We start from the raw sequence: 21,278 nt of genomic DNA on the forward strand, positions 1-21,278 counted from the left end.
TTAACAACCTGGTTTGACCATTTTTCTACACTGTGCTGTATTCAGATCTAGCTCATCGTGTTTACCACTATACAAGATTCTCCTCTATACCATGAGTCATGGACCCATTCTACTGTTAATGTACTTTTAATTCTTCTAATATTGTGCTGGGGCAACCCTTATAGCAGGGAACATTATTGTCCATATTTTTTAATCCAATCATACAAGAGTTTACCTCAGGTAGCTATCTGGAAGTGAAAGAGTTGGCTTTTACATTTCCTCTGTTGCCAAATTCCACTGAAAAATGTATACATGAGAATTTATGTCTTTTAAGTCACTTAATTCTGGTGAACAATATGTACTACAATTTTATGTCAGTCCCATTGTACAGATTAGGTGGCTGAAGGATAGAGAAAGATTTGTCCACAGTAACATCACATGGCATCTCTCCCATGGCAATCATTCTCTGAGCACCTGCCAGGGTGTTTTGCTAAATAAACTTACCTTCTGTTTTTTCTCTTTAAAAGGGATTCTGCCACCTGCTTTTAAATAATGCATACTCTTAAATAATATATATTTCCATCATCAGTAAGTACATGGAAAGGTGAAAGTTTCCCTTTGCTTGGCTCCTTTATTTTCTCAAATTGTCTCTGGACTCTGACCTTTGGCATCCATACATATCATCAGAAAGGAGTGCTAATCTCTAAGCTGAAAGGTTTTCCTTTCCATCACTTTGTGCTGGAGTTGACACTTTGAACTTTGAAAGGGGGTTGATATTTATTCAAATCTCCTTAACATTTAAAACATCAAGTATTGTAGTCCATAGAAGTTTGACTCAGTTCTGACTTCTGGCCACAGCTCAGGGCACTGATACTGGATACTCTGGGACCTGGGGTGGGTCCGGTGTCCTTTGCCACCTTCTGCCTTCCTACTTCTCTCGCAGTGCTGGTGAAGGGCTGGCATAGCTGGCAAGAGGGCACCTGGGCAGGTGCGTGTGGCTTGGTCCCTGCCTGACTGGAACCTCCTCCACTGCCCACAGGGCCCAGAAAGCAGTTCCTCTTGTCCTCCTTCCCCCTGTGAATGGCCTCTTCCCTGCCATCGTGCCTGCTGTGCATTTATACAGCCCAGTCCACAAGAGAGGAGCAACTTGTTTTCTTAACTCTGGGTTTTCCACACCCTCAGTCCTGTACTCTTACATATATATTCACTTACTCATTTGTTCATCAGGCGTTTGCTGTTTGTTATTTGCCTGGTTCTATTTTTTTTTAAAAAAATCTTTATTTTGTATGGTAATGGTGAGCTCAGGTATTTTGAATGTGTTTGCTGGTATCTGGAAATTTGACAAACTCTGGATACTTTGTCAAGATACTGATTAACTTCCAGAACTTAGTTTACTACTTAACCAGGTCTGCCTCTGTTTTTAGAGCTCCTGTAGTTGGAACTCCAGGGGTGGTGGCTACTTTTTCTTTTGAGGGTTCATAATTTTATTCAAATTTTTATTTTACTAAAGTTACCTAGAAATGAGTTGGTTGTACTGTATAGTTTTTTGTTTGTTTTGTTTTGTGTATTTCTCTGACTTTTTCCACCTAAGCGACAGATCAGAAAATTAATTCCCAGGCCTAGGAAACCCTTGGCAATAGACTTCAATAAGACTATAATAAGACTTAAATAAGTTATACGAATATGTTATACATGTAGCCAATAATATAATTTGCTAACTTTGTTTTGGAAACTAAATGGAAGTAAAGGAAATGTATATTGATAATTTTTATGACTTCAGACTTTTTAAAAATAGCAACAAGTTTTCTCATATTTTCTTCCCTCCAGTTTCTTTCTAATTTTATAAATTAAAACTTGATTTGATATTACGTGTTAAGAATTACTCTTAAATAAAAGAATTGCTCTTCCAAACTTAAAGAAAAAGACTCAGCTCTCTCCTTAATAACCTGAGGTCATATACTTTCATAAAATGGTAATTAGGAACTTATAACTTAATAACTATTACACACCATTTAAAGAGAAGTAACGTGAAGTGATACAGCATTTGGAGAGAGAAGAATTAAGTTTCGGGCTCTGCCACTCACTGGCTCTTTGATCTTGGGTCACTAGCTTCCATTGCCACTGTTGCCCATTGGATGAGACAGTAGTTTATTAGCTAGCACACTTGGAAGTCTCACTTTCGTTACTAAAAAAAAAAAAATCCCATAGTGTTGAAGAGTAGTTTAGAGGTATTGCAATGGTGCTTGTAAAATTACAGCATGCTAATCAAATGTAGGGTGTCACTGGTATATAATTTTGATGTAGGGACATTTGGAAACACTCATTTTGATCCATTCCTTGTGAAGCAATGCCCCAGCCATGTGAATTTCAGCCCAAATCCTGTGATTCCTGAATCTCTGTGTAGGAAGGTTGGAAATATGGAGACCTCCTAGAAAATGTGCTCTTTCAAAGAATCCCCAGGGAAATGGCTCATTCATGTGATTTTCTGAATTTTCTAATTCTATTTTTTTCCTTATTTTTTCCTTTTTTTTAATTAAAAAAATTTTTTTTGCCATATATCAACATGAATCTGCCACAGGTATACACGTGTGAATTTTCTAATTCTAATCTTCATTTTCTACTGTCCTTATTTTGTCTTAAGAGGATTGCAATCAAAAAGACAGCTTAGAAAGGGATGGAACAGTATCTGCTACTCACCAGGCCTCTGAATTTGGAGAAAAATAGAGGAAACTAGAAGAGTCTTGCCTTTGTGAGTTCATGGACTTGTAGAAATCCTCTAAAAGTGTGTGTACTGTTGATGATGGTATTTGTTCTTCTTAGGAACTGTGTGATTTGTGACATTAGTGAGGTCTCTGTGCATCTGTGATCTTATTCTTGAAAATGGAGAGTCTTGGGAGGAGAAAGTGATAGTATATGTGAAAGGCTGTGTCCAGTTCCTGGCACATAGTAAACATTTAATGAATGGTTGCTGTTATTAATATTATTGCCCCCCCCAAAAAAAAAAAAAGAACTTATTTCCCCTGGCTTAAAGATTCATGGGCTTCTCTGGTGGTTCAGTCGGTAAAGAATCTGCCTGCAGTGCAGGAGACCTGGGTCTGATTCCTGGGTTGGAAAGATCCCCTGGAGAAGGGAACAGCTACCCACTTCAGTATTCTGGCCTGGAGAATTCCATGGACAGAGGAGCCTGGTGAGCTATAGTCCATGACACAAAGAGTGCCAAGGCAATGAGAAAATTCAGTTTCACATACTGATTCAGCAATCTGGAGCAGGGGTAGCGGGTTGGGGTGGGGAGTCTGCAATGTAAACTCCATTGCACTGGCTCATATGGAAGGTCAGCCAAGTCCCAGCACAGAACTGAACAGACACAGAACCCTATATATTTTAAAATAATGAGGTAATTTTCTATTAATAAGTCAGGCTCATAGAATTCTACCATTTCTCTTCTTGACCATAACCCTATGAAGAGCAAAAAGTTCCAGCAAATGCTGAGTTTCTGAAAATGAGTGATTCCTCATCATTATTTCTCATGTATTTGCTCCAGTGTTCATTCTTGCATCAGCACATGTTGTGAGAATTGTACATGATGTGACTGTCCTGGAGTCACAAGAGGATGAGAGCAGGGAAAGGCATGGTGTTTATAGACATCCAGGGATCTCATGGTGAGTTTCGCTGACATGAAAACTCCCACTGAAATCTTTGAAGAGTTCCTAGAAACGACCAAAGACTCAGACATTCTGATGGACCCGAGTGGACATAGAATAAAGCACTGGGTTCCAGCAAATGTGTTTTCTTTCTTTTTAAGAAAAAGCAATTATTATTATTTGGCTGTGCTGGATCTTCATTGTCGTGCATGGGCTTTCTCTAGTTGCTGCGAACAGAGGCTCTTCCTTTCAGTGTGATGGATTCTCACTGTGGTGGCTTCTCTTGTTGCAGAGCACTGGCTCTAGTGCAAATGGGCTTAGGAGTTGTAGCACTTGGGCTTAGTTGCTCTGTGGCGTGTGGAATCTTCCTGAACAGTGATCGAACCCATGTTACCTGCGTTGGCAGGCAGATTCCTAACCAGGACCACCAGGGAAGTCCAGATGTGCTTTCCACTAGGTCGCTGATGTGCATATAGATACTCCACAGAACAGGGCCTTGTGGATGCCGATCTGAAGTCCTGAGCCACCATGTACCCAGTTGCCTTTCTTTGTAGGCATTTGACGGTGTAAGCTCCGCAACCGCCCGCCTTGCCGGTGTGTGTGGAAGACAGCAACTGAGGAACCCCATCATATCTTCCGGAAACAGCCTCTTCTTGCGATTTCAGTCTGGCCCTTCCAGACAGAGCCGGGGATTCCGCGCTTACTTCAGACAAGGCAAGTTCCGTGTGGTCTCCCCAAGGCGCAGACCATCTGTCCTTACCTCTCCCTCTTGGTGCTGCAATAAAATGAGACTAGTCCTTGAAATTGTTCCCAGCTTTCTATTTAATGTGCGACACTTTAAGAAGAAAAAAGGAACCATGGTTTGCAATGATTCTGTCGGGACTTTTAACTCTGTCTTAGTCCTCCGGATCTCTGTATTCCTCAAACAGGTTGTCAGAATCATACTGAAAAGTGTCTTTAATATTAGAGACACTTGTAAAGAAGTGTTTATCTGAATTCATTCATTCATAGATAAATGACCTAGCATTTATCTAAGATTTTATGCTAAGATATACACTGCTATAAATTGCAAAACTTGTAACATAGAGTCAGATTCTAAGCCTTGAGATAGTGGTAGCCCTTCACCCGAAGAATCAATGTTGTTTTCTGTTGCCTTTTTCTTTTCTTTCTTTTTAGATTTTATGTGGACCTTTTAAAAAAAATCTTTTGAATTTGTTATACTATTGTTTCTGTTTTTATTTATTTATTATTTATTTTTGGCTAAGAGGCATGTGGGATCTTAGCTCCCCAACCAGGGGTCAAACCCACACCCACTGCCTTGGAAGGCAAAGTCTTAACTGCTGTCTCGCCTGGAAGTGTGTTCACCCCCCCATGCCCCGCTACATTGTCTTTTTCTTAAATCACCACTTTCTACTAGAGACCTTTCCATCCATTGCCTTTTGTCTTGTATTTTTAGAGGTTAACCCTTTACCCACCATCAGAGATGGAACCTAGAGCTGGAAGGGCTCTTGTCTGCTGAATATGCCTGTGATTTTTTTTTTTCAGAGGATTCCTGTCCTTTCAAATAAGTGTGGTCTCTTTAGTCATTTCATCTGTTTCAGTGGACTCGCTTGCTCATTTTCTGTAGTAAAGCGCCCTGGCCAGTGAGAGTTTTTGGATGGAGTTCCCCTGAGGTTGCAATGTAGACTGTGGAGCATGATTGATGGCAGAATTCTTTCAAAGAACAGTTTCTTAACACTTTTTCTTCTAACTAATCACTTATATTTCACTTCAGAGCAAAAAAAGTCCCCAGCAGGTCTTCTCTGGGCTACTACATCAGCGTCCTTGGTCTCACGTATTCCTCCGAAGTCAGTGTGCAGTAGCGAGTTCTGACCCTGACCTTCAGTGTACCATCGTCTGTCCTGGCTCTGCACTAAACAGGCAGTGGAGCCCCAGCTTCTCTGGATGTTCCCCATGGGGACGGAACCTGCCTGTCTTTTCTCAGCATTGCCCTGACTGTCCTCACGTGCCCCACACTTCAACCAAGTCTGTGTGATATCCCCCATACCCTCCTCTCTATCTTGTTCAGACTGCCCTCTCCCCAGACCACTCTTCCTCACCCCGACTCCTCCTTCAGCACCATCCCCTTTGTGAAACACCTTGTACACTCCCCAGCTCTCAGCAGGCACCCCCGTCTTCTGTTCCCACAGGGATCTGCACATCCCTGAAAACACACAACTGCCCATATGAAGTCTCCATCAATTGAGTATTTACGTTCCTAAAAATGAAGTCAGTTGTTAAGAGATTATCCCTGTGCCTATAATTTACGAGTGGGTAAAGTAAGTAAATCAATGCCAGAGTTCTATCAAAAGATTCAGGCAACTCATAACCATTTAATCTGTTCTTTGCCACTCCCCACTTCCTATAATTGAAGAATACTGTTGTAAATGTAGAGTACATCGCCACTTTCTCATGATTCATGTGCAGCTTCCTTGGCAGAGAATTTCCTTGATAAGCCCTTTAGAAATAAGGAAACATCATTCATGTTTTCATTCTTCAAATAATTGTTCTGAAGAATCAGTAGAAATCAAAAGTGTATGACAAAAGTGTGTATCTGTGTGTCCCTCAGCCTGTGGCGGCCACTTCCTCACTGACTCCGTTGACACTATATCCTCTCCACTGTTCCCGAACAACTATCCAAGCAATCAGAACTGCAGCTGGATAATTCAAGCTCAACCTCCCTGTAAGTAACAAAAATAAAAAAGAATCCAGGATGCATGTGTCTGTGGGAAAGTCCAGCAATGAGTCATGTTCTTATCTCTTCCCTGGTAACAATTGATGGCCTTCCTCTCCTCCTTTGGGAAGCCCTAATTCCTCATGTGCACGAGAACAAGGGTTTCCTAATCTGGTAGGAAGTAATTTTTGCTCTTTATTCTTAATTAATTTTCTTTTTATAAGTTTCAAGGCCTAGCAAAGGAAATAACAAAGCGAAAACCTATAACCTAGTAGAAATGACAGGCATTTGAAATTGGGGGTTAACAAAAATACTGGATGAATAAATAGTTTTTGACTGTTTGTCTTGACTGTGGTAGGTGCTCAAGAAGATGCTAAATGAATAAATGAACAGTAAGAACCATAGACTAGAAAGTTAATAACTTATACTTTGGGGATGCAATGCTATGAGCATATTGGTCTTCAGTTAAGGTGGAAGTTAATGATAAAGCCTGGTCTCTCTTGGTTATAAAATGTATTTTTAAAAGTCCCAGCATCGGCCTTGAAGAAGCATTTAATAAGTACTTACACTGTATTCTTTTTAGAATCCTAGAATCTTTCTGATCTGGTAACAATCTAGTGGTAAGGATTACTGTCCACATTTTACAGAGAAAATGAGGAGACCACTAAGAACTCGAGCAAAAACGACTGTGAGGAGGGTGACCCTGGGGCCATTATGAATCTTGTTTCAAAGGAACCCTTCCCTTCTTGAGGTTTTCAGGGGAAATTAATGACTTCAGACATAATGTGGGAAAAGCATTAAGTTCTTGACTCCACTCTCTAATTAATGACCTGTGTGATAATAGGAAAGTCACTTAGGCTTACAAAGCCCCATTAGCTAATCTAACAAATGAAGGGTTTGGCTTAAATATTCTCTAACATTTTTCCTAGGGATGTTAAACATTAACAAAAGGGTATCTTTATTGCTCTGCATATGATTTGGGGGTCAGTGATGTAACCCTTAGCCAAAGAAAGTAGCCAGCCAGCCAGGAACCAATCCTTGGATAAAGAAGCTCCCGGCCTTGAGTCCTGAAGCCTTGCACCTAAGGATAGTTTCTAAACAGTTGTAAAGCTCTTAGATGAAAGAGCTCACTGGTGTAAAGACAGCAAAAGGAAAAGATCCTATTCTAAAGATTCAAGACCCTGGAAGAAAACAAAAGGAAAATGGACCCAGACTCAGAGTATTTTGCAAGTAATTGAAAGCTTTCTTTAAAAATGACTGAACCTCCATGTCCCTGCTTCTGGACTTAAAAGTAACACAGAAAATGCTAGGATATTTGTGCCAGGGAGGAAAATGTGTCTTATTTACAAGCACAGGTCAAGAATCAGAATTTAAGGAAGCTATTAATAAAAGTATTTCTCAGAGAAAGACAGCAACAGCTGATACTTTCTCCATCATCCATGAAGTAAACCCACCCCAGGGTTCTCTTATCAGCACCAGCATTTCAGAGTCTACAGACATTTTTAAAAGCTTTTCAGTTACTCTTCAGACAAAAACCTTTTTGCACAGTGGTGGCTACTTCTCCTCTTTGCCCCTGTCGTCCGGTGCACATCTGACAGATTCATCAATTCTTTGCCAGAGCATCAGCAGGTGAAAGGATCAGGGCTAAAATCTTGTTCCCTGTATGTTTTGTTTGCCAGAACTTTATTAAACAGTCTTCCTCTCTTCCCTTACAGTCAATCATATCACCCTATCCTTCAGCCACTTTGGCCTTGAAAGCAGCACACCATGTACCCGAGATTTTGTAGAGGTGTTGGACGGCAGCCATGACGACGCACCCCTCCGAGGTATGCCGTGTCGCTCACTCACTTCTGTGGCCTGGGCTTTCTACGGTTTCTGTACTTACATGTGTATATGCTGTCATCAGAGGTTAGAATGTTTCCAATAACTATGAAGACTGTCGTAAGCCAAGGAAAGATACCGAGAGGCTGAGGAAGCAGGAGTCAACGTAGGGCTTGAGAAACTCAGCTCATTCATCTTCAAGGACATGAATGGTTTATGTATTTTTTATTAATTGAAAAGTTGCAACTGCTTTAAACAGTAGTAAAATGCAATCCATTTTAACATTAGATAGCATTCTGTGGGAAATTTCTTGTTACTGTTTGACCACAGTTCTCGTGTTCAAATTGAGGATGTTTCTTCTGGTTTTGTCCTCATTGGAAGGAAAGTAATGGATGGATGGATGGATAGATAGATAGATAGCTGTAATGGATAGGTAAATACATATATATATATATATATGTACATTGGATGGATGGATGGATGGTTGGATGAACAGAATAGATAGACAGACAGGCAGGCAGGCAGATATTATGGAGTTCTGTTTGTAAGACATCCCAGTAAAATTAAAGAATGTTGCTTATAGTTTCTGTAATGTTCTCAAACAAAATAATCTCAGGTTATTTTGGGAAGATCCCCTGGAGAAGGCAATGGCTACCCACTCTAGTATTCTGGCCTGGAGAATTCCGTGGACAAAGGAGCATATATGTATCTATATACATATAATTCCATGGACAGAGAAGCCTGGTGGTCTACAGTCTGTGGGTTAGCAAAGAAACGGACATGACTGAGCGACTTTCACTCACTCACTCATTTAAATGTTCTCTATGACTTACTCCTATTTGAGCTTTGTCACTCAAGCTCCTTATCCTGCAGTAGAAGACAGGTTCCATCAGAGAAGGGACTTTGTTTTGCTCATGGCTATATTCTCAGTACACAGAACAGTGCCTGAGATGATAGTAGGCAATTGACAAATGCTCTCTGTGGACTTCTGATTGTATTCTTTGTGACTTTTGTCTGTAAGCATTTGACCATTGTCAAGGATATATTATTTAACAGACACTTTTATAACCTTGCACTGAGCACTATTCTGAATTTTATAATAGTAAACTTTATAAATAGTACTATTTTTATAAAGTTCTATTCATTAAAAAACTTTAGAACTTTATAAATAGTAACTCAATTCTTATACCCTTATAACATAGAATTTCATTATTATCCATGTACCTGTTTCTCAAGTGGAGAAACTGAGGCACAGAGAGCTTGAGTAACTTGACTCGTGTCACGTAGCTGGTAAGTGGCTGAGCTTGGAGGTGAATGCAGGTGTTCTGGCCCCAACATCTGCAGTTTCTCAGCTATTGTGTGTTGCCGTTGAGTATTAGCCCCCTTCTTTGTGCAGGTGCCTGCTGCCCTGGAGAGTTTAACATTAGTTACATTTGGAAGTTATCTGTGTTTCTCTTACCTTCCCCTCACAGTCTTTATCATGTTTATAAATGTGTCCACAGTTTATTTTGAATCATCAGGCATCATCCCAAACACTGACCCTGACCTAAATGGTTCTCTAGTAGTGGTTTCTTCTGTTTGGTTTGGTCTCTTGTGATTTTAGTGAATACATGTTGGCATATCATCATTCATTCTCCTTGTCAATGTCATCATTATTTAGGCCGATACTGTGGCCCCTCCTTGCCCCATCCTATCACTTCCTTCAGCAATGCTCTGATGCTGAAGTTCGTCTCAGATTCTACAGTGAATTTTGGTGGTTTCCACGCCACATATGCTGCATCCACATCAGGTAAGAAATGTCAGCAAGTGGTGCTATTAGGTTAAGAGGAATGTGTAGAAAATCCTTGATTTATTATTTGGGATTCCTTTACATTTTGTGTTCTGAGCTAGTTTTGTAGATCTCCTCTGTGACTCATTTTACTGTCTTTCAAATTTGGTTAACATGCTTATAAATTCTAACAGCTGTGAACTCTGTACCACATCTTCCTTATCCATTAACAGACATTTGTTCCCATACCTTGACTATTGTGACTAATGCTGCTCAGGGTGAGCACTGGAAGTGGGGAGAATTGGTTGGAATGATCTTGGGTGACTTGCTTGTCAGCATATCCTTGTTCTCCTTCTTGATATATTTGTTGAGGGAGCCCCTGATGGACAGGGTCCAGTGGTGTCTCTAACCGGTGGACAGCTGCCATTCTTCAGTCTCCCTGGCCTGACAGCTGTGCTCAGGCAGGGCTGGGTGTCTTCAGGGATGCAGGATGGACCATGGCACATGGGGAGAAGGGGAAAGAGGAGCACCCAGTAAGAGGCTGTAAGCTAGGATAGTTCTGCTTGTCAGCTTCCTCATTATTAGCTGTTAAAAGCCTTAGAATGCTGGGAGATCTGTGCAGGTTTCAGTGCTCTCCTGAGAAGGAAATGTTGAAATATTGCTTTCTTTTCTAGGCCAGGGGTGAAAATCATCCTGGTCAGAAATACTGAGGATTAAAATGAGTCTTTTATTACATAGAGCTATAGTTCACAGGAAGAAAAGGCTTTTAGAAAAGAAACTACAGGGATTCCTTCTAATCCACCATACCCAGTGGCTTTTAGTTTTCAAGTTACAGAATCTTTTCCTTATTATTATATATGCTGTGGATTTTTTTTTTATTATGAAATGAAAAGAGTACATCCTCTGATGCTCCTAACAGCTCTTCTGGTGTTCTTTCTCTATCTTATGGTGTCTTGTATTTGACATTTACTCCGCCACTCACTTTGTTTCTCTTTTCTTCTAGCTTGTGGTGGAATATTCCACATGGCTGAGGGCATCTTCAACAGCCCTGGCTACCCAGAAGTTTATCCTGCTAATGTGGAATGTGTCTGGAACGTCGTCAGTTCCCCTGGCAACCAGCTCCAGCTGTCTTTTATGTAAATCCTTTTTTTTTTCATAGTGTATTGTTTCGGTGAGAATGAATCTGCAGGAAGGAAGCACTGTTACTAATAGGATGGACAACTAATAGCATATATGTCCAAACAACTGTTAAGAGAATATGGTGGGAACTTCAAGGAAGTCTGTTTGCATATTTCCTCTGTTTTAGTCATAGTTTAGGTTATAAATAGCATTAAACTTCTCTTATGAATGGTTTTAGAGTCCTGCCTAACATTAACAAGAGTGCATGCCTGAGCTCTTAGCATGTTTTAATTTTTGGAATTCTCATCTTCAGATAACATTAATTTTGTCTTTTTTAAAAAAACTTAGAAACATTTAGACTCTTCCAGAGAATCACTATCATTCTTTCTTCCAGCAGAAATCCCCGTCTCAATTAAGCCTTCTTTACTCATATACCTTATCTCTATCCCCAATCTACTTTTTCTTCTTACTCTTAGCAAGAAAAGGATTTTGAAAGTATTTGGAACTATTGGCCTGACAAAAATACCTATTTTTGTCAGACATTGTTTTCCAACAAAGATGGGTTTATTTGCAATCATCAGAGAACTGCAGTTTGAGGCCTGCAACCATAGTGAGCCACGTGCAAGTCCCTGTATAGAAAGAGAAGGAGAACACTTCTATAGAGAAGCAAAGGAAGTTGAGAGGGCTACAGTAAACATTCTTCTCATTGGTTGAGCCCTTCAGGAAGAAAGAGAGGTCTTTCTTCTTCCTGCTGGACACTTCTGTTTTTGCAGGGCATGAGACTGCCCCCTTTTGGTATGTGACTGTATTTAATTGAGATTCTATTTATTAACTTTTTACATTTCCCCCTTTTGATCATAATATTTTTCTGAAAGCATTGCTGATCTAGAATCAGGGTTTCTAGTTTCAGCAGTTTTCTGTGTGTCCATGTCAAGAAGGACCTTTCCTGGTATAGTATCTCCTGTCAGAGGGAAAGTGCACATACTGGAAATCTATCAAGGTCACATTTGTATAACTAGGAGGAGTGGGAGGGAGAATGCTCAGGTACTTTTAATCTGAAGTGCACTTGATATCAAGATCATAGACACTGGAGATTGTCTGAAGCCATAGGTCATCATCAGAGGTTTGGCAACAAATGTCTAACAAGGCCTAGTCTGGATATCTTGGGAAACTGTCTAATCAGATGTCACCTGCTTCAATTCCAGAACATCTTTGCTTCAGGTCACCAGCTGATATGCAGGTCCAATCAGGGTTCAGTGATTTCTTTAGGTGAACCATATGAATCCAAGAGTCTACTCCTGAGAGCTTGGTTTCACAGGGTTGATTAGAGGTACCCAATAGGGGCCTTTCCAGTGAGGATGAAGTGAGTTCTTCTGGAGGAGTCTTTTCCAATTGACAGGTTTCAAGATGTAATGCTTAACGTCTTCATTTCTCAAAGGTATACTATGAAAAGATTATGCTATTAAAACATGGTTACTTTTAATACCAGCAATTAATCCCTTGCAGTATTGGAATATCTCGCTTTTTATCAGTTGTGGGTCAAAATAAGTGAGAGCCAAGTGCATTGGAAATTCTGGGGCTATCTCAAAAGATAAGAGTATAAGTTTCAAAAGGGGAGGATCCAAGATTTAGAAGGACTGATAGCAATGTTTTTGACCAAGATGTTTGGAGGGCTTCTGTAAATTTGGCCAAGTCTTAATGATGCTGTTGGGTCTTCAATCAAATCGGAGGATTGAAGGTGGTAAGCACAGTGGAAGTGCTGTAAAACTAGTCAAACAGCAGACTTGTCAGAGTACCTGGCCAGTAGAATGGATTGCCTCAATCACTGTGAAAAGTCTGAGTGGAGTTCCCCAGGTAGGGATCCTCTTTTCCAAAAGGACTTTTGCCACAGAAGAGAGAACAGCCTGTCTGCAAAGGAAGGCCTCAGTCCACTGTGGAAACATATAGACCATGACTAAAACATATTTATATCCATTAGAGGAAGAAATTGTATAAAATCCATTTGCCAGAGCTTGAATGGTCCATTAGGCAATTTAAAATGTCTGGGAGCAGCACAGACAGGCTTCCCTCAGTTCTACTTTGGACACGTGGGACAAGTGAGGTAGGCACTTTTCTCGGCCTTGTTAATGTTTCCTCTGTAATATTGATTCATGAAGGCAATCATCTTGTCAGTAGAACAATGGTTTAATGCATGCATATTGGTGGGGAGTGGGAGTTTTAGAGTGTCTGGTAGCAATAAGTTCTTATTTGATGTGAACCAGAGCTTTGTCTTTTTATCAAACCAACAATAATTGAATTTCCAATCTTGTTTTCCCTTTTCTGAGAGCAATTTCTGGGCTTTTCTAGCCAGTTTTTCTAAATTTCCCTTTGGACCATGACAGAAGTTTGGTTGCTATTGGTTCCTTTAAGGGCAGCATTCCTTATAAAACTATTGTCAAGGTAATTTTCCTTAGCTTACAAAGAGTCAGGTTCACAATGTCCCAGAACCTTAATAATAGCTAAAGTGGCAAGGGAAAGTATCACATCCAGTAATTCCTAAACTTGAGGGGAGGCATTTAAAACTTTTTTGCCCTTGGAAGTAAGGAGGGCATATTGCTTAGTAAGGAAGACACATTGCTCCCATGGTATTCCAAAATTAATAGCTACTCCAAAAACTACTATCAATATGAGCTACTATCAATATAAATACTAGCAGTTTTATCCTTGGTTAAAGTATAAGCCCATGTTGCTGCTGCTGCTGCTGCTAAGTCGCTTCAGTCATGTCCGACTTTGTGCGACCCCATAGACGGCAGCCTACCAGGCCCTGCCATCCCTGGGATTCTCCAGGCAAGAACACTGGATTGGGTTGCCATTTCCTCCTCCAATGCATGAAAGTGAAAAGTGAAAGTGAAGTCGCTCAGTCGTGTCCGACTCTTCACGACCCCATGGACTGCAGCCTACCAGGCTCCTCCGTGCATGGGATTTTCCTGTGTGTCAGTGTTCCATTCTCTTGCTTTTCATATAAAAAGGGAAAAGAGAATCCAGTCATTGGGATGCCCAAGGACAGATGAGTTCCTCAAATTGCCTTTAAGGCCTTGAAGGTTATGTTATCTCGTTTCCTCTTAAAATTGGGTTGAGGGTGTTATTGTTGAGTAAAACATACAGAGATTTAGCCATAAGAGAGAAATTTGGAATCCAGTTTCAGCAATAATCAACTAGCTAGAGAAAACTTCATAGTTATGCTTGGTTTCGGGTTTGGGGAATGTAGGACACCACAAAGTCTGTCTGGACCCAGGTACAACCCTTGTCCTAATAGCAGATACCCTAAATATCAAAGCTGGATTTGGGCAGACTGCAGTTTTCCTTTGGTGATCTTAGGTCCCTTTAAGGCTGAAAGCTTTAGCAAGTGGATGCAGTTTTCCTGTGAGCCTTGAGATGCAGCATGAAGAAGCAAATCATCCACGTGTTGCAGCTAAGTAGTTGAGCCTCTAGAGAACTTTGTATGACCCAGACCAGCCTTCACGATTCCTGAGAAACAAGGGCTCTGAGTAACACCCTGAGGTGTTACTGTCCAGGTGAATTGTTCTTCTTACCAAGTAAAGGCAAAAAGGTATTGACTAGCTTCATCAACCAGAATGCTAGAGAATGCACTACATGGATCAATTGCAGTAAAGAATTTGCTTCCAGGTGGACTGATGTCAGTATCCTGTGAGAGCTGGGGACCACACGGTGGAACAGGATAACAGTGTTGTTGATTGTCTGGAGGTCCTAGATAAATCTGACCTTTAGCTTTTGTCACTGGTGAACTGGGAATGCTTCAAAGGATAGTACAAGGGATAATGAGACCTTGAGCTTTGTAGTTTCCTAGGAGGGCTTTTGTGTCTTGAAGAATCTTTATATTTAAAGACTTTTTATTAATTCAGGGAAGAGGTTTTGAGGGGTCTACCTGAATCTTCATAGGAGGTGTGTTGTGAATTGTGCCAACATCAGTTAGAGATTTTGCCCATAAGGAAGGTGGTAGCTGATTCAATAGAGACAAATAGTAAGTATTTCCAGAATCAGCTCTAGAACCATCAGAGATGGAAGATAGAAGATGTCAAAGGGTCATCTAATTTCCCTTGTTGGTTACTTTGATGACTCCTGTCAGAATCTTGAATTATTTCCCCCTTCTTGGACAAAAATATTCCAGCATGGCACTTCTCTAAGATGTCTTTACCTGACAAATGGGTAGTGCTAGAAGAACTAAGGGAAAAGCACATGTATCTCTCAAAGGACTTAAACAAAAGGGAATTGGTTCAGAGACAGGAACCTCCTGAGACTCGTTAGATCCCCACTAGTGAACTGTTTCTGTTCTCTGAGGCAGGGGCTTTTTTTTTTAATAGTAATGGAATTGAGCAACGAGAGTGTGGCTCTGGGGTCAGTTAGGATTGGAAGAAATCCATTCCTAAAGAAATGTTTCTCCACACGAGTTAAGAGGGAAGATTAGGAAGAATTCCTGTAGTTCCTCAGAGGCCAGTTAGAAGTGCTTCAGGCTGAAGATGTCTGAAGCACTTAGATTTGGAACAATCTCTTTTCCAGTGTCCTGGCTCTGCAGTAATAGCGGATACTAATAGGATATGGTTTCACTTAGGAGCCTTCTTTTGCTGGGGTTGAAGATTAAGAATTTTGGCAGTCTTTCTCTGAGGTGACTCATTTGGAGTTGGAGAGAGCTGGTTTGCCACATTAGCTAAATCTGGGATAGACAGTTTCCCATTCCATCCTGATCCTTGTTACTAGAAGGGAAAAGTCCCAGTTCAGCCCATTAATAAACATAGTGTTAAAAGCTACCTGGGTGAAATCAACATCTAAAAGAACATCAGAATTTTCCTTAAAAATGATATGAAGTTGATTGTAATAATCATGAACAGTTTCATCAGATTTTTGTGTGTGAGCCTGGATTTTGTTCCAATCAGCAGGATTTGGAGAAACCCCAGGAACAATGTGATGAAGCCTCCTGGGGATTGCCTGAGCCTGATCATATAATGATAGCAGCTGGCCTCCCAGCTGTAATTCTAGAAACCTTGCAGGATTTCCCGCAGTTAGTAGTTTTCATCCAGTGCTGATCCTAGCCTTCACTGCCCAGCATAAGGACTAGCTGATGTAAGGTTGATAAGTTTAAATAATTATATTAAAATTTTCCAGCAGTCTGTGAGTATCCTGTTACTTTGGGAAAACTTTTGACTATAGCTCTCAATTCAGCTTTGGTTCAGGGAATACAAAAAACTAACAGTTCAGCCTCTGGATTCTTAGAAGGCTTAATTTTAAACAGACATTCCTACACGTTCAGAGGAAAAGCGAATGAGAATAGTTTCAACAGGGAAGCTTGGTAAGAGAATTGGTATGAGGGTAATTGGCAGTACAGAGAAGGAGGAGACGGTATAGCTAGGAAGGAGGAAGATGGCCTTGGAAATGGGATCTAACCCATGAAGAGCCAAAAGAGAGAGACCAGATGGTGTTAGGGGCAGAGCCTGAGACAGAGAAGCTGAAGAAGAGGAGCCTGAGGCACTGGGAGCCGTTTTATCTCTCATTACTCATGTTTTCCTTAAAATCTTATTCTGTAAAGAAGCCATTCTAGACTCCTGATAATGTTGGGAAGCTTCCAAATACCAATCAGAGTAAGCATTCCACTCATTTCTGGAAATTTTGAGCTATTGTAGTCCTCTTTGTTTCTAAAAGAATTCAACTTTGGGAATTTCAAAAGTTCATCATAATGATCATTGAGATCCTAAATTGTCTTTGGTCAGGTTGGCCCATTTAGTCAGAAATGTGCATAAGGAAAGACTTCAGTTCTTAAACATCAAATTTCCCAGAGTCTCTGTTTGGAAGGTACTCTCACAATTCTTAGTTACCTGGGCTCTGATGTCTCAGAGGTTTTTCTCTAGAGTAAAAGAACAATTTTCAAACATTTTGCAGCATAAGCAGCTCAGTTCAAATAGCTCACAAGCCTAAAATACCAGCCAATTCTAAGGAAATAGCTTGGTCCTAGAGGAGCTTGGCCAAAGGCTTTTTTAGCCACTTTCCAGAGACTAGCCCTTTGCAAAGGAATAGGCTGAAGGCTGGACAAAAACAGGCACAGTTTCAGTGAACCGTCCCCTGTTCCCAAAGGAATGGTTCAAAGGCTAGTCTGTTTCAACTGAAACAGTCTGATCTCAAATCAGACAGAAGTGCCAAGTGAATACTTGTGTACAGAGCAAAGCATTGACCAGAAAGATGAAGCTTTAAAATAGATTCTGAATAAAACCTAGAGAGCTTCAAAAGCAAAGAGAATGTGAGCTCAGATCCAGGAGAAGGATCTTCAGACTCCAGATTTGGTGGGAAAAGCAGTGAATGACAATGGGCTGAATTGTGGGTGCCACACCTGTTTGCTTACCGAACCACCAAAATGTGGGTCTGAAATAAACAGAATGCTACATATTCCTCCAGCAAAGACGGGCTTATCCAGGATCAGCAGAGAACTGCAATTCAGGATGCACAACGGTAGCGATCTACTGCAAGTCCCTGAACAGCAGGAGGATGATACTTTTTTTAGAGAGAAAAGGAAGCCAGGAGGGCAGTAAACAGAATCCATGGCTTTTATTGGCTGAGTCCATGCTAGGAGAGAGAGGAGTCTTCTTTCTTCTTCCTGTTGGGCTCAGCTACCATCATGGGGTGTGAGAGTTCCTTCTGGTTTCTCCATTCTTTATAATTAAAGTTTCTTTTTATTAATTTTGACAGAAATTAATGAAAAATCACTCTTATGTTCCTCATTGAACTGTAAGCCCTTTTAAATATGGACTATGGACATACAGTCAACAGTAGGATCCTGCCACATTCTGGGCAGTCTTAGGTTAAATTAAATAGCAATAATGTATTTTCTAGAAGTAGATAGTGCAAAGGACATGGTACGTGAAATGGGGCTTTTTAATCCATCAGTAGAGAAATACTTGTGACACTGGTAGTGCCACACTGGTAATGGGTACTTAATAAATATTGGATAGTAAGACATTGGTTTTTAAAACTAAAAGGTTTTTGTTTTACTGTATCACAGATTATTGGGCTTTGGTTGATGTTACTAATTCTGTTTTGAAAAGAATATAATACCTGACTTACTGTGGAGAGAAGAGGATGGTTTTGAGGACACTGCTCTGTTTATTCCAAAAACCTTGCTCCTCTTCTAGGCATGCCATTCTGTGCATCAAGAATGGATTTTTTTTTAAATGAAAGATAAGTCCTATTTCTGGACCATGTTCAAATATCTCAAGTTACTTTCTTTTAGCCTACCAGTCAATGCCTCTTTAGGATCCAACTGGCATTGTGTCAAAACAAAGACACCCTCTGAGCACCTGAAAGGCAATGCAAGTTTAAGTTGTCACATTGGAAAGAGGTTTTGTTTGCTTTTATCTTTACAAAAAGCACAAAGTTTTGTATGGGAAGAAATATAAGTACATATATATATACATATGTATTACATATATATACACATACAGCCATATATACATACATATGTATTTTTTATTCAACATTTATTAAGCCCCTACTTTATACAGGTAAGCTTTTGTTACACATATGTTAGATGCTTCATATATAAAGCACAATTTACTCTCTTAATAGATGCTTTATAGCCAATGATGAATAAAATGTGAACATCGTTCTTATGGTAAGTCCAAAGTCCTTCACATAGATTACCAGGCTTCATAATTGCTAAATTAAAGGGCTTTGTTGTTGTTGTTGTTGTTGTTTTCCTCTTTGTCCTTACCACATTCACATTCTTAAACAGTCTGATGTTCAGCAGTTACCAGGTACTGGGCCCGGTACTGGGAATGTTCAAGACAGACAAGATCCCATTTTTTGTTAAGTTACTAAGAAGTTAATGTCAAGAAGCTATTTGTTTAAAACCTAGAGAGATTCATTTCATCTTTGGGGATAATCTTATCCATACAGGGCCATAGTTATGATTAGATATGTTAAATTTTAAAGGTACAGCACAGGGCTGATGCATGCCTGATGTTCAATGAATGTTAATTCTCTCACCCTGCCATTTCTAAAGTCTCTTGTTTGGCAATTCAAAATTAAAATTAAATGGACAACACTGAGCTCTCCTAGAGGACAGAATATAAACACAAAAAGCAAGTTTCATCCATTGTATTCTTTAATAGACACTAAATCCTGATTATTGTATAAACAAATCTAATGCTTCATCTTTTTCTCTTCTCATCCATGAGAAGTGAATTTTGATTATTTTGTCTTCCTTGCTTCAGTTTTATTTTTAAAGTATAATTTGTGGAATACAAGATGTTCCTCTTTATGCAGATGATAATGAGAAGGGCTTTATGGCAAGGCCTCCGAGTTATTTCTGCCCTGATCTAAACTATATCCAGATGGGCACTTGGAGGCATTCCCCTGGGGTGGGGGACAAGCATATGGAATATGTCAAGTTCTAAAACATGGGGTTTGAATTGTGGATACTGTGGTGAAATTGAGTAGGGAAAAGAACTGGAGGAATTATGGTTGAATCTGTAACACAAAAGGAGGGGGAAAATAAAACCCCCAAAGAATTTCTTTTATAAAACAGATATTTAAAGGAATTAGCAGAAAGTGTATTTTATGCTGGCAGAGTCCTTTTACAATGTGATTGATCTTGGTTCAAAAATCGAAATGAGATAATGAGAAACAGAGATCGTACTATTTTTGTTCCACATCATATTTTTACTAGCAGATCTGAGCCAAAGTTTTGGAAAGAAGATAGGTTTGCTTATAAATTGAACTGGCCTAAAACAGAAACTTCCAAGAACAATAAAACATTTTTAAAAGTTAAATTTGATTCTATCAGATATCCTACCATTGTTTCTAATGAAAAGCCTTTTGTGACATTTAGCATTGGATTACACCAGTCTGGTACAAAAATAGAAAAACCGAGCACTTAGTGATCTTCTGGACCCTTGAGTCAAACTTTAATGTGCATGTTGATCATCTGGGATCTTATTAAAATTCATATTCTGATTCAGTTGGTTGGTGGGACCTGATGCTTCATTTCAAACAAGCTCTGAGGTGATGCTAATGCTGCTGGGCCACATGCAACATTTTGACTAGAAAAGATTTAGGAGCAATTTTGTGTTAATTGGGTTTCTCTGGTGGCTCAGACCATAAAGAATCTTCCGTCAGTGCAGGAGACCCGGGTTCAATCCCTGGGTTGGGAAGATTCTCTTGGAGAAGAGAATGGCTACCCACGCCAGTATTCTTGCCTGGAGAATTACATGAACAGAGGAGCCTAATGGGTTACAGTCCACCAGGTTTTCAAAAACATAACTGAGTGACTAAACACTTTCTGTTTTTGGTAAATCACCTGTAGAGAAAAATAATCACCTTTTGTTTTTTATGAGAATCAGAATGCAATTTTAGCATATTTTACATTGTTGATAATATTATGGGTAATAAAACTGAGCCTGAATTTAAGAGCCAAACTTGACAACCATCCTAAGGATAGATTCAGAACAATTAGTTTCCAAAACTGATTGTTCAGTTCAGTTCAGTTCAATCTCTCAGTCGTGTCGAGTTTGACTCTTTGCGACTTCATGGAGTGCAGCAGGCCAGGCTTCCCTGTCCAATCACCAACTCAACTCTCAGTTGGTGATTGAGATAGATTGTAGATATAAACTGTCTCATGAAGCATTAAACTGTCAAGGAAGACAGTGGAGGTAAGACAAATGTGTGGTTCATTTAGCCTGATGTGGATCTTTCCTGTTTTTTTCTGCTACTCAGTTACGTCACTTGTTTAGTTGCTAAGTTGTGTCCGATTCTTTTGCAACCCCGTGCGTGGACTGTAGCCCGCCAGCTTTCTCTGTCCATGGGATCTCCCAAACAAGAACAGTGGAGTAGATCCTCCCAACGTGAGTCTCCTGCATTGACTCGCAAATTCTTTACCACTGAGCCAGCAGGGAAGTCTTTGAAAACAGCCTGAAATATAGACCCAGGTGATCTACACGGTAATAACCCACCTTGATGGGATTATTGAGAGGTACAGACTCACTGTCCTGCTGGTGACCTACCAATGCTGGTATCTGGCTTGGCAAGCTGTTAGTGGAGCGGAGCTGACCAGTTTGCTCCTGTCCTCTGGTTGACAATGAAGCCTCAGAGGTGTGCCTGATACATTTGATCCCCTAGTGGGGCATGAGGTCCCAGTAACTCCAGGCCAGGCAGCTGTTCCTGAAGCATCCTAAGCTGTTAGTTGAGAGAGAGCCCC

General features: G+C 40.2%; 1 protein-coding gene across 1 annotated transcript in view; it reads left to right on the forward strand.

The window, feature by feature from the left end:
• Positions 1 to 21,278, forward strand: part of CUBN (cubilin) — a 261,035-nt gene that overhangs the window by 137,552 nt on the left and 102,205 nt on the right. Inside the window, exons 32-36 of the mRNA XM_005891915.2 lie at positions 4,175 to 4,334; positions 6,229 to 6,342; positions 8,049 to 8,159; positions 9,815 to 9,943; positions 10,926 to 11,058. Of these exons, the coding sequence (XP_005891977.2) occupies positions 4,175 to 4,334; positions 6,229 to 6,342; positions 8,049 to 8,159; positions 9,815 to 9,943; positions 10,926 to 11,058 (647 nt within the window). The remainder of the gene's footprint in view (positions 1 to 4,174; positions 4,335 to 6,228; positions 6,343 to 8,048; positions 8,160 to 9,814; positions 9,944 to 10,925; positions 11,059 to 21,278) is intronic.

The sequence above is a fragment of the Bos mutus genome, chromosome 13, assembly GCF_027580195.1.
Source record: "Bos mutus isolate GX-2022 chromosome 13, NWIPB_WYAK_1.1, whole genome shotgun sequence".
NCBI lineage: Eukaryota > Metazoa > Chordata > Mammalia > Artiodactyla > Bovidae > Bos > Bos mutus.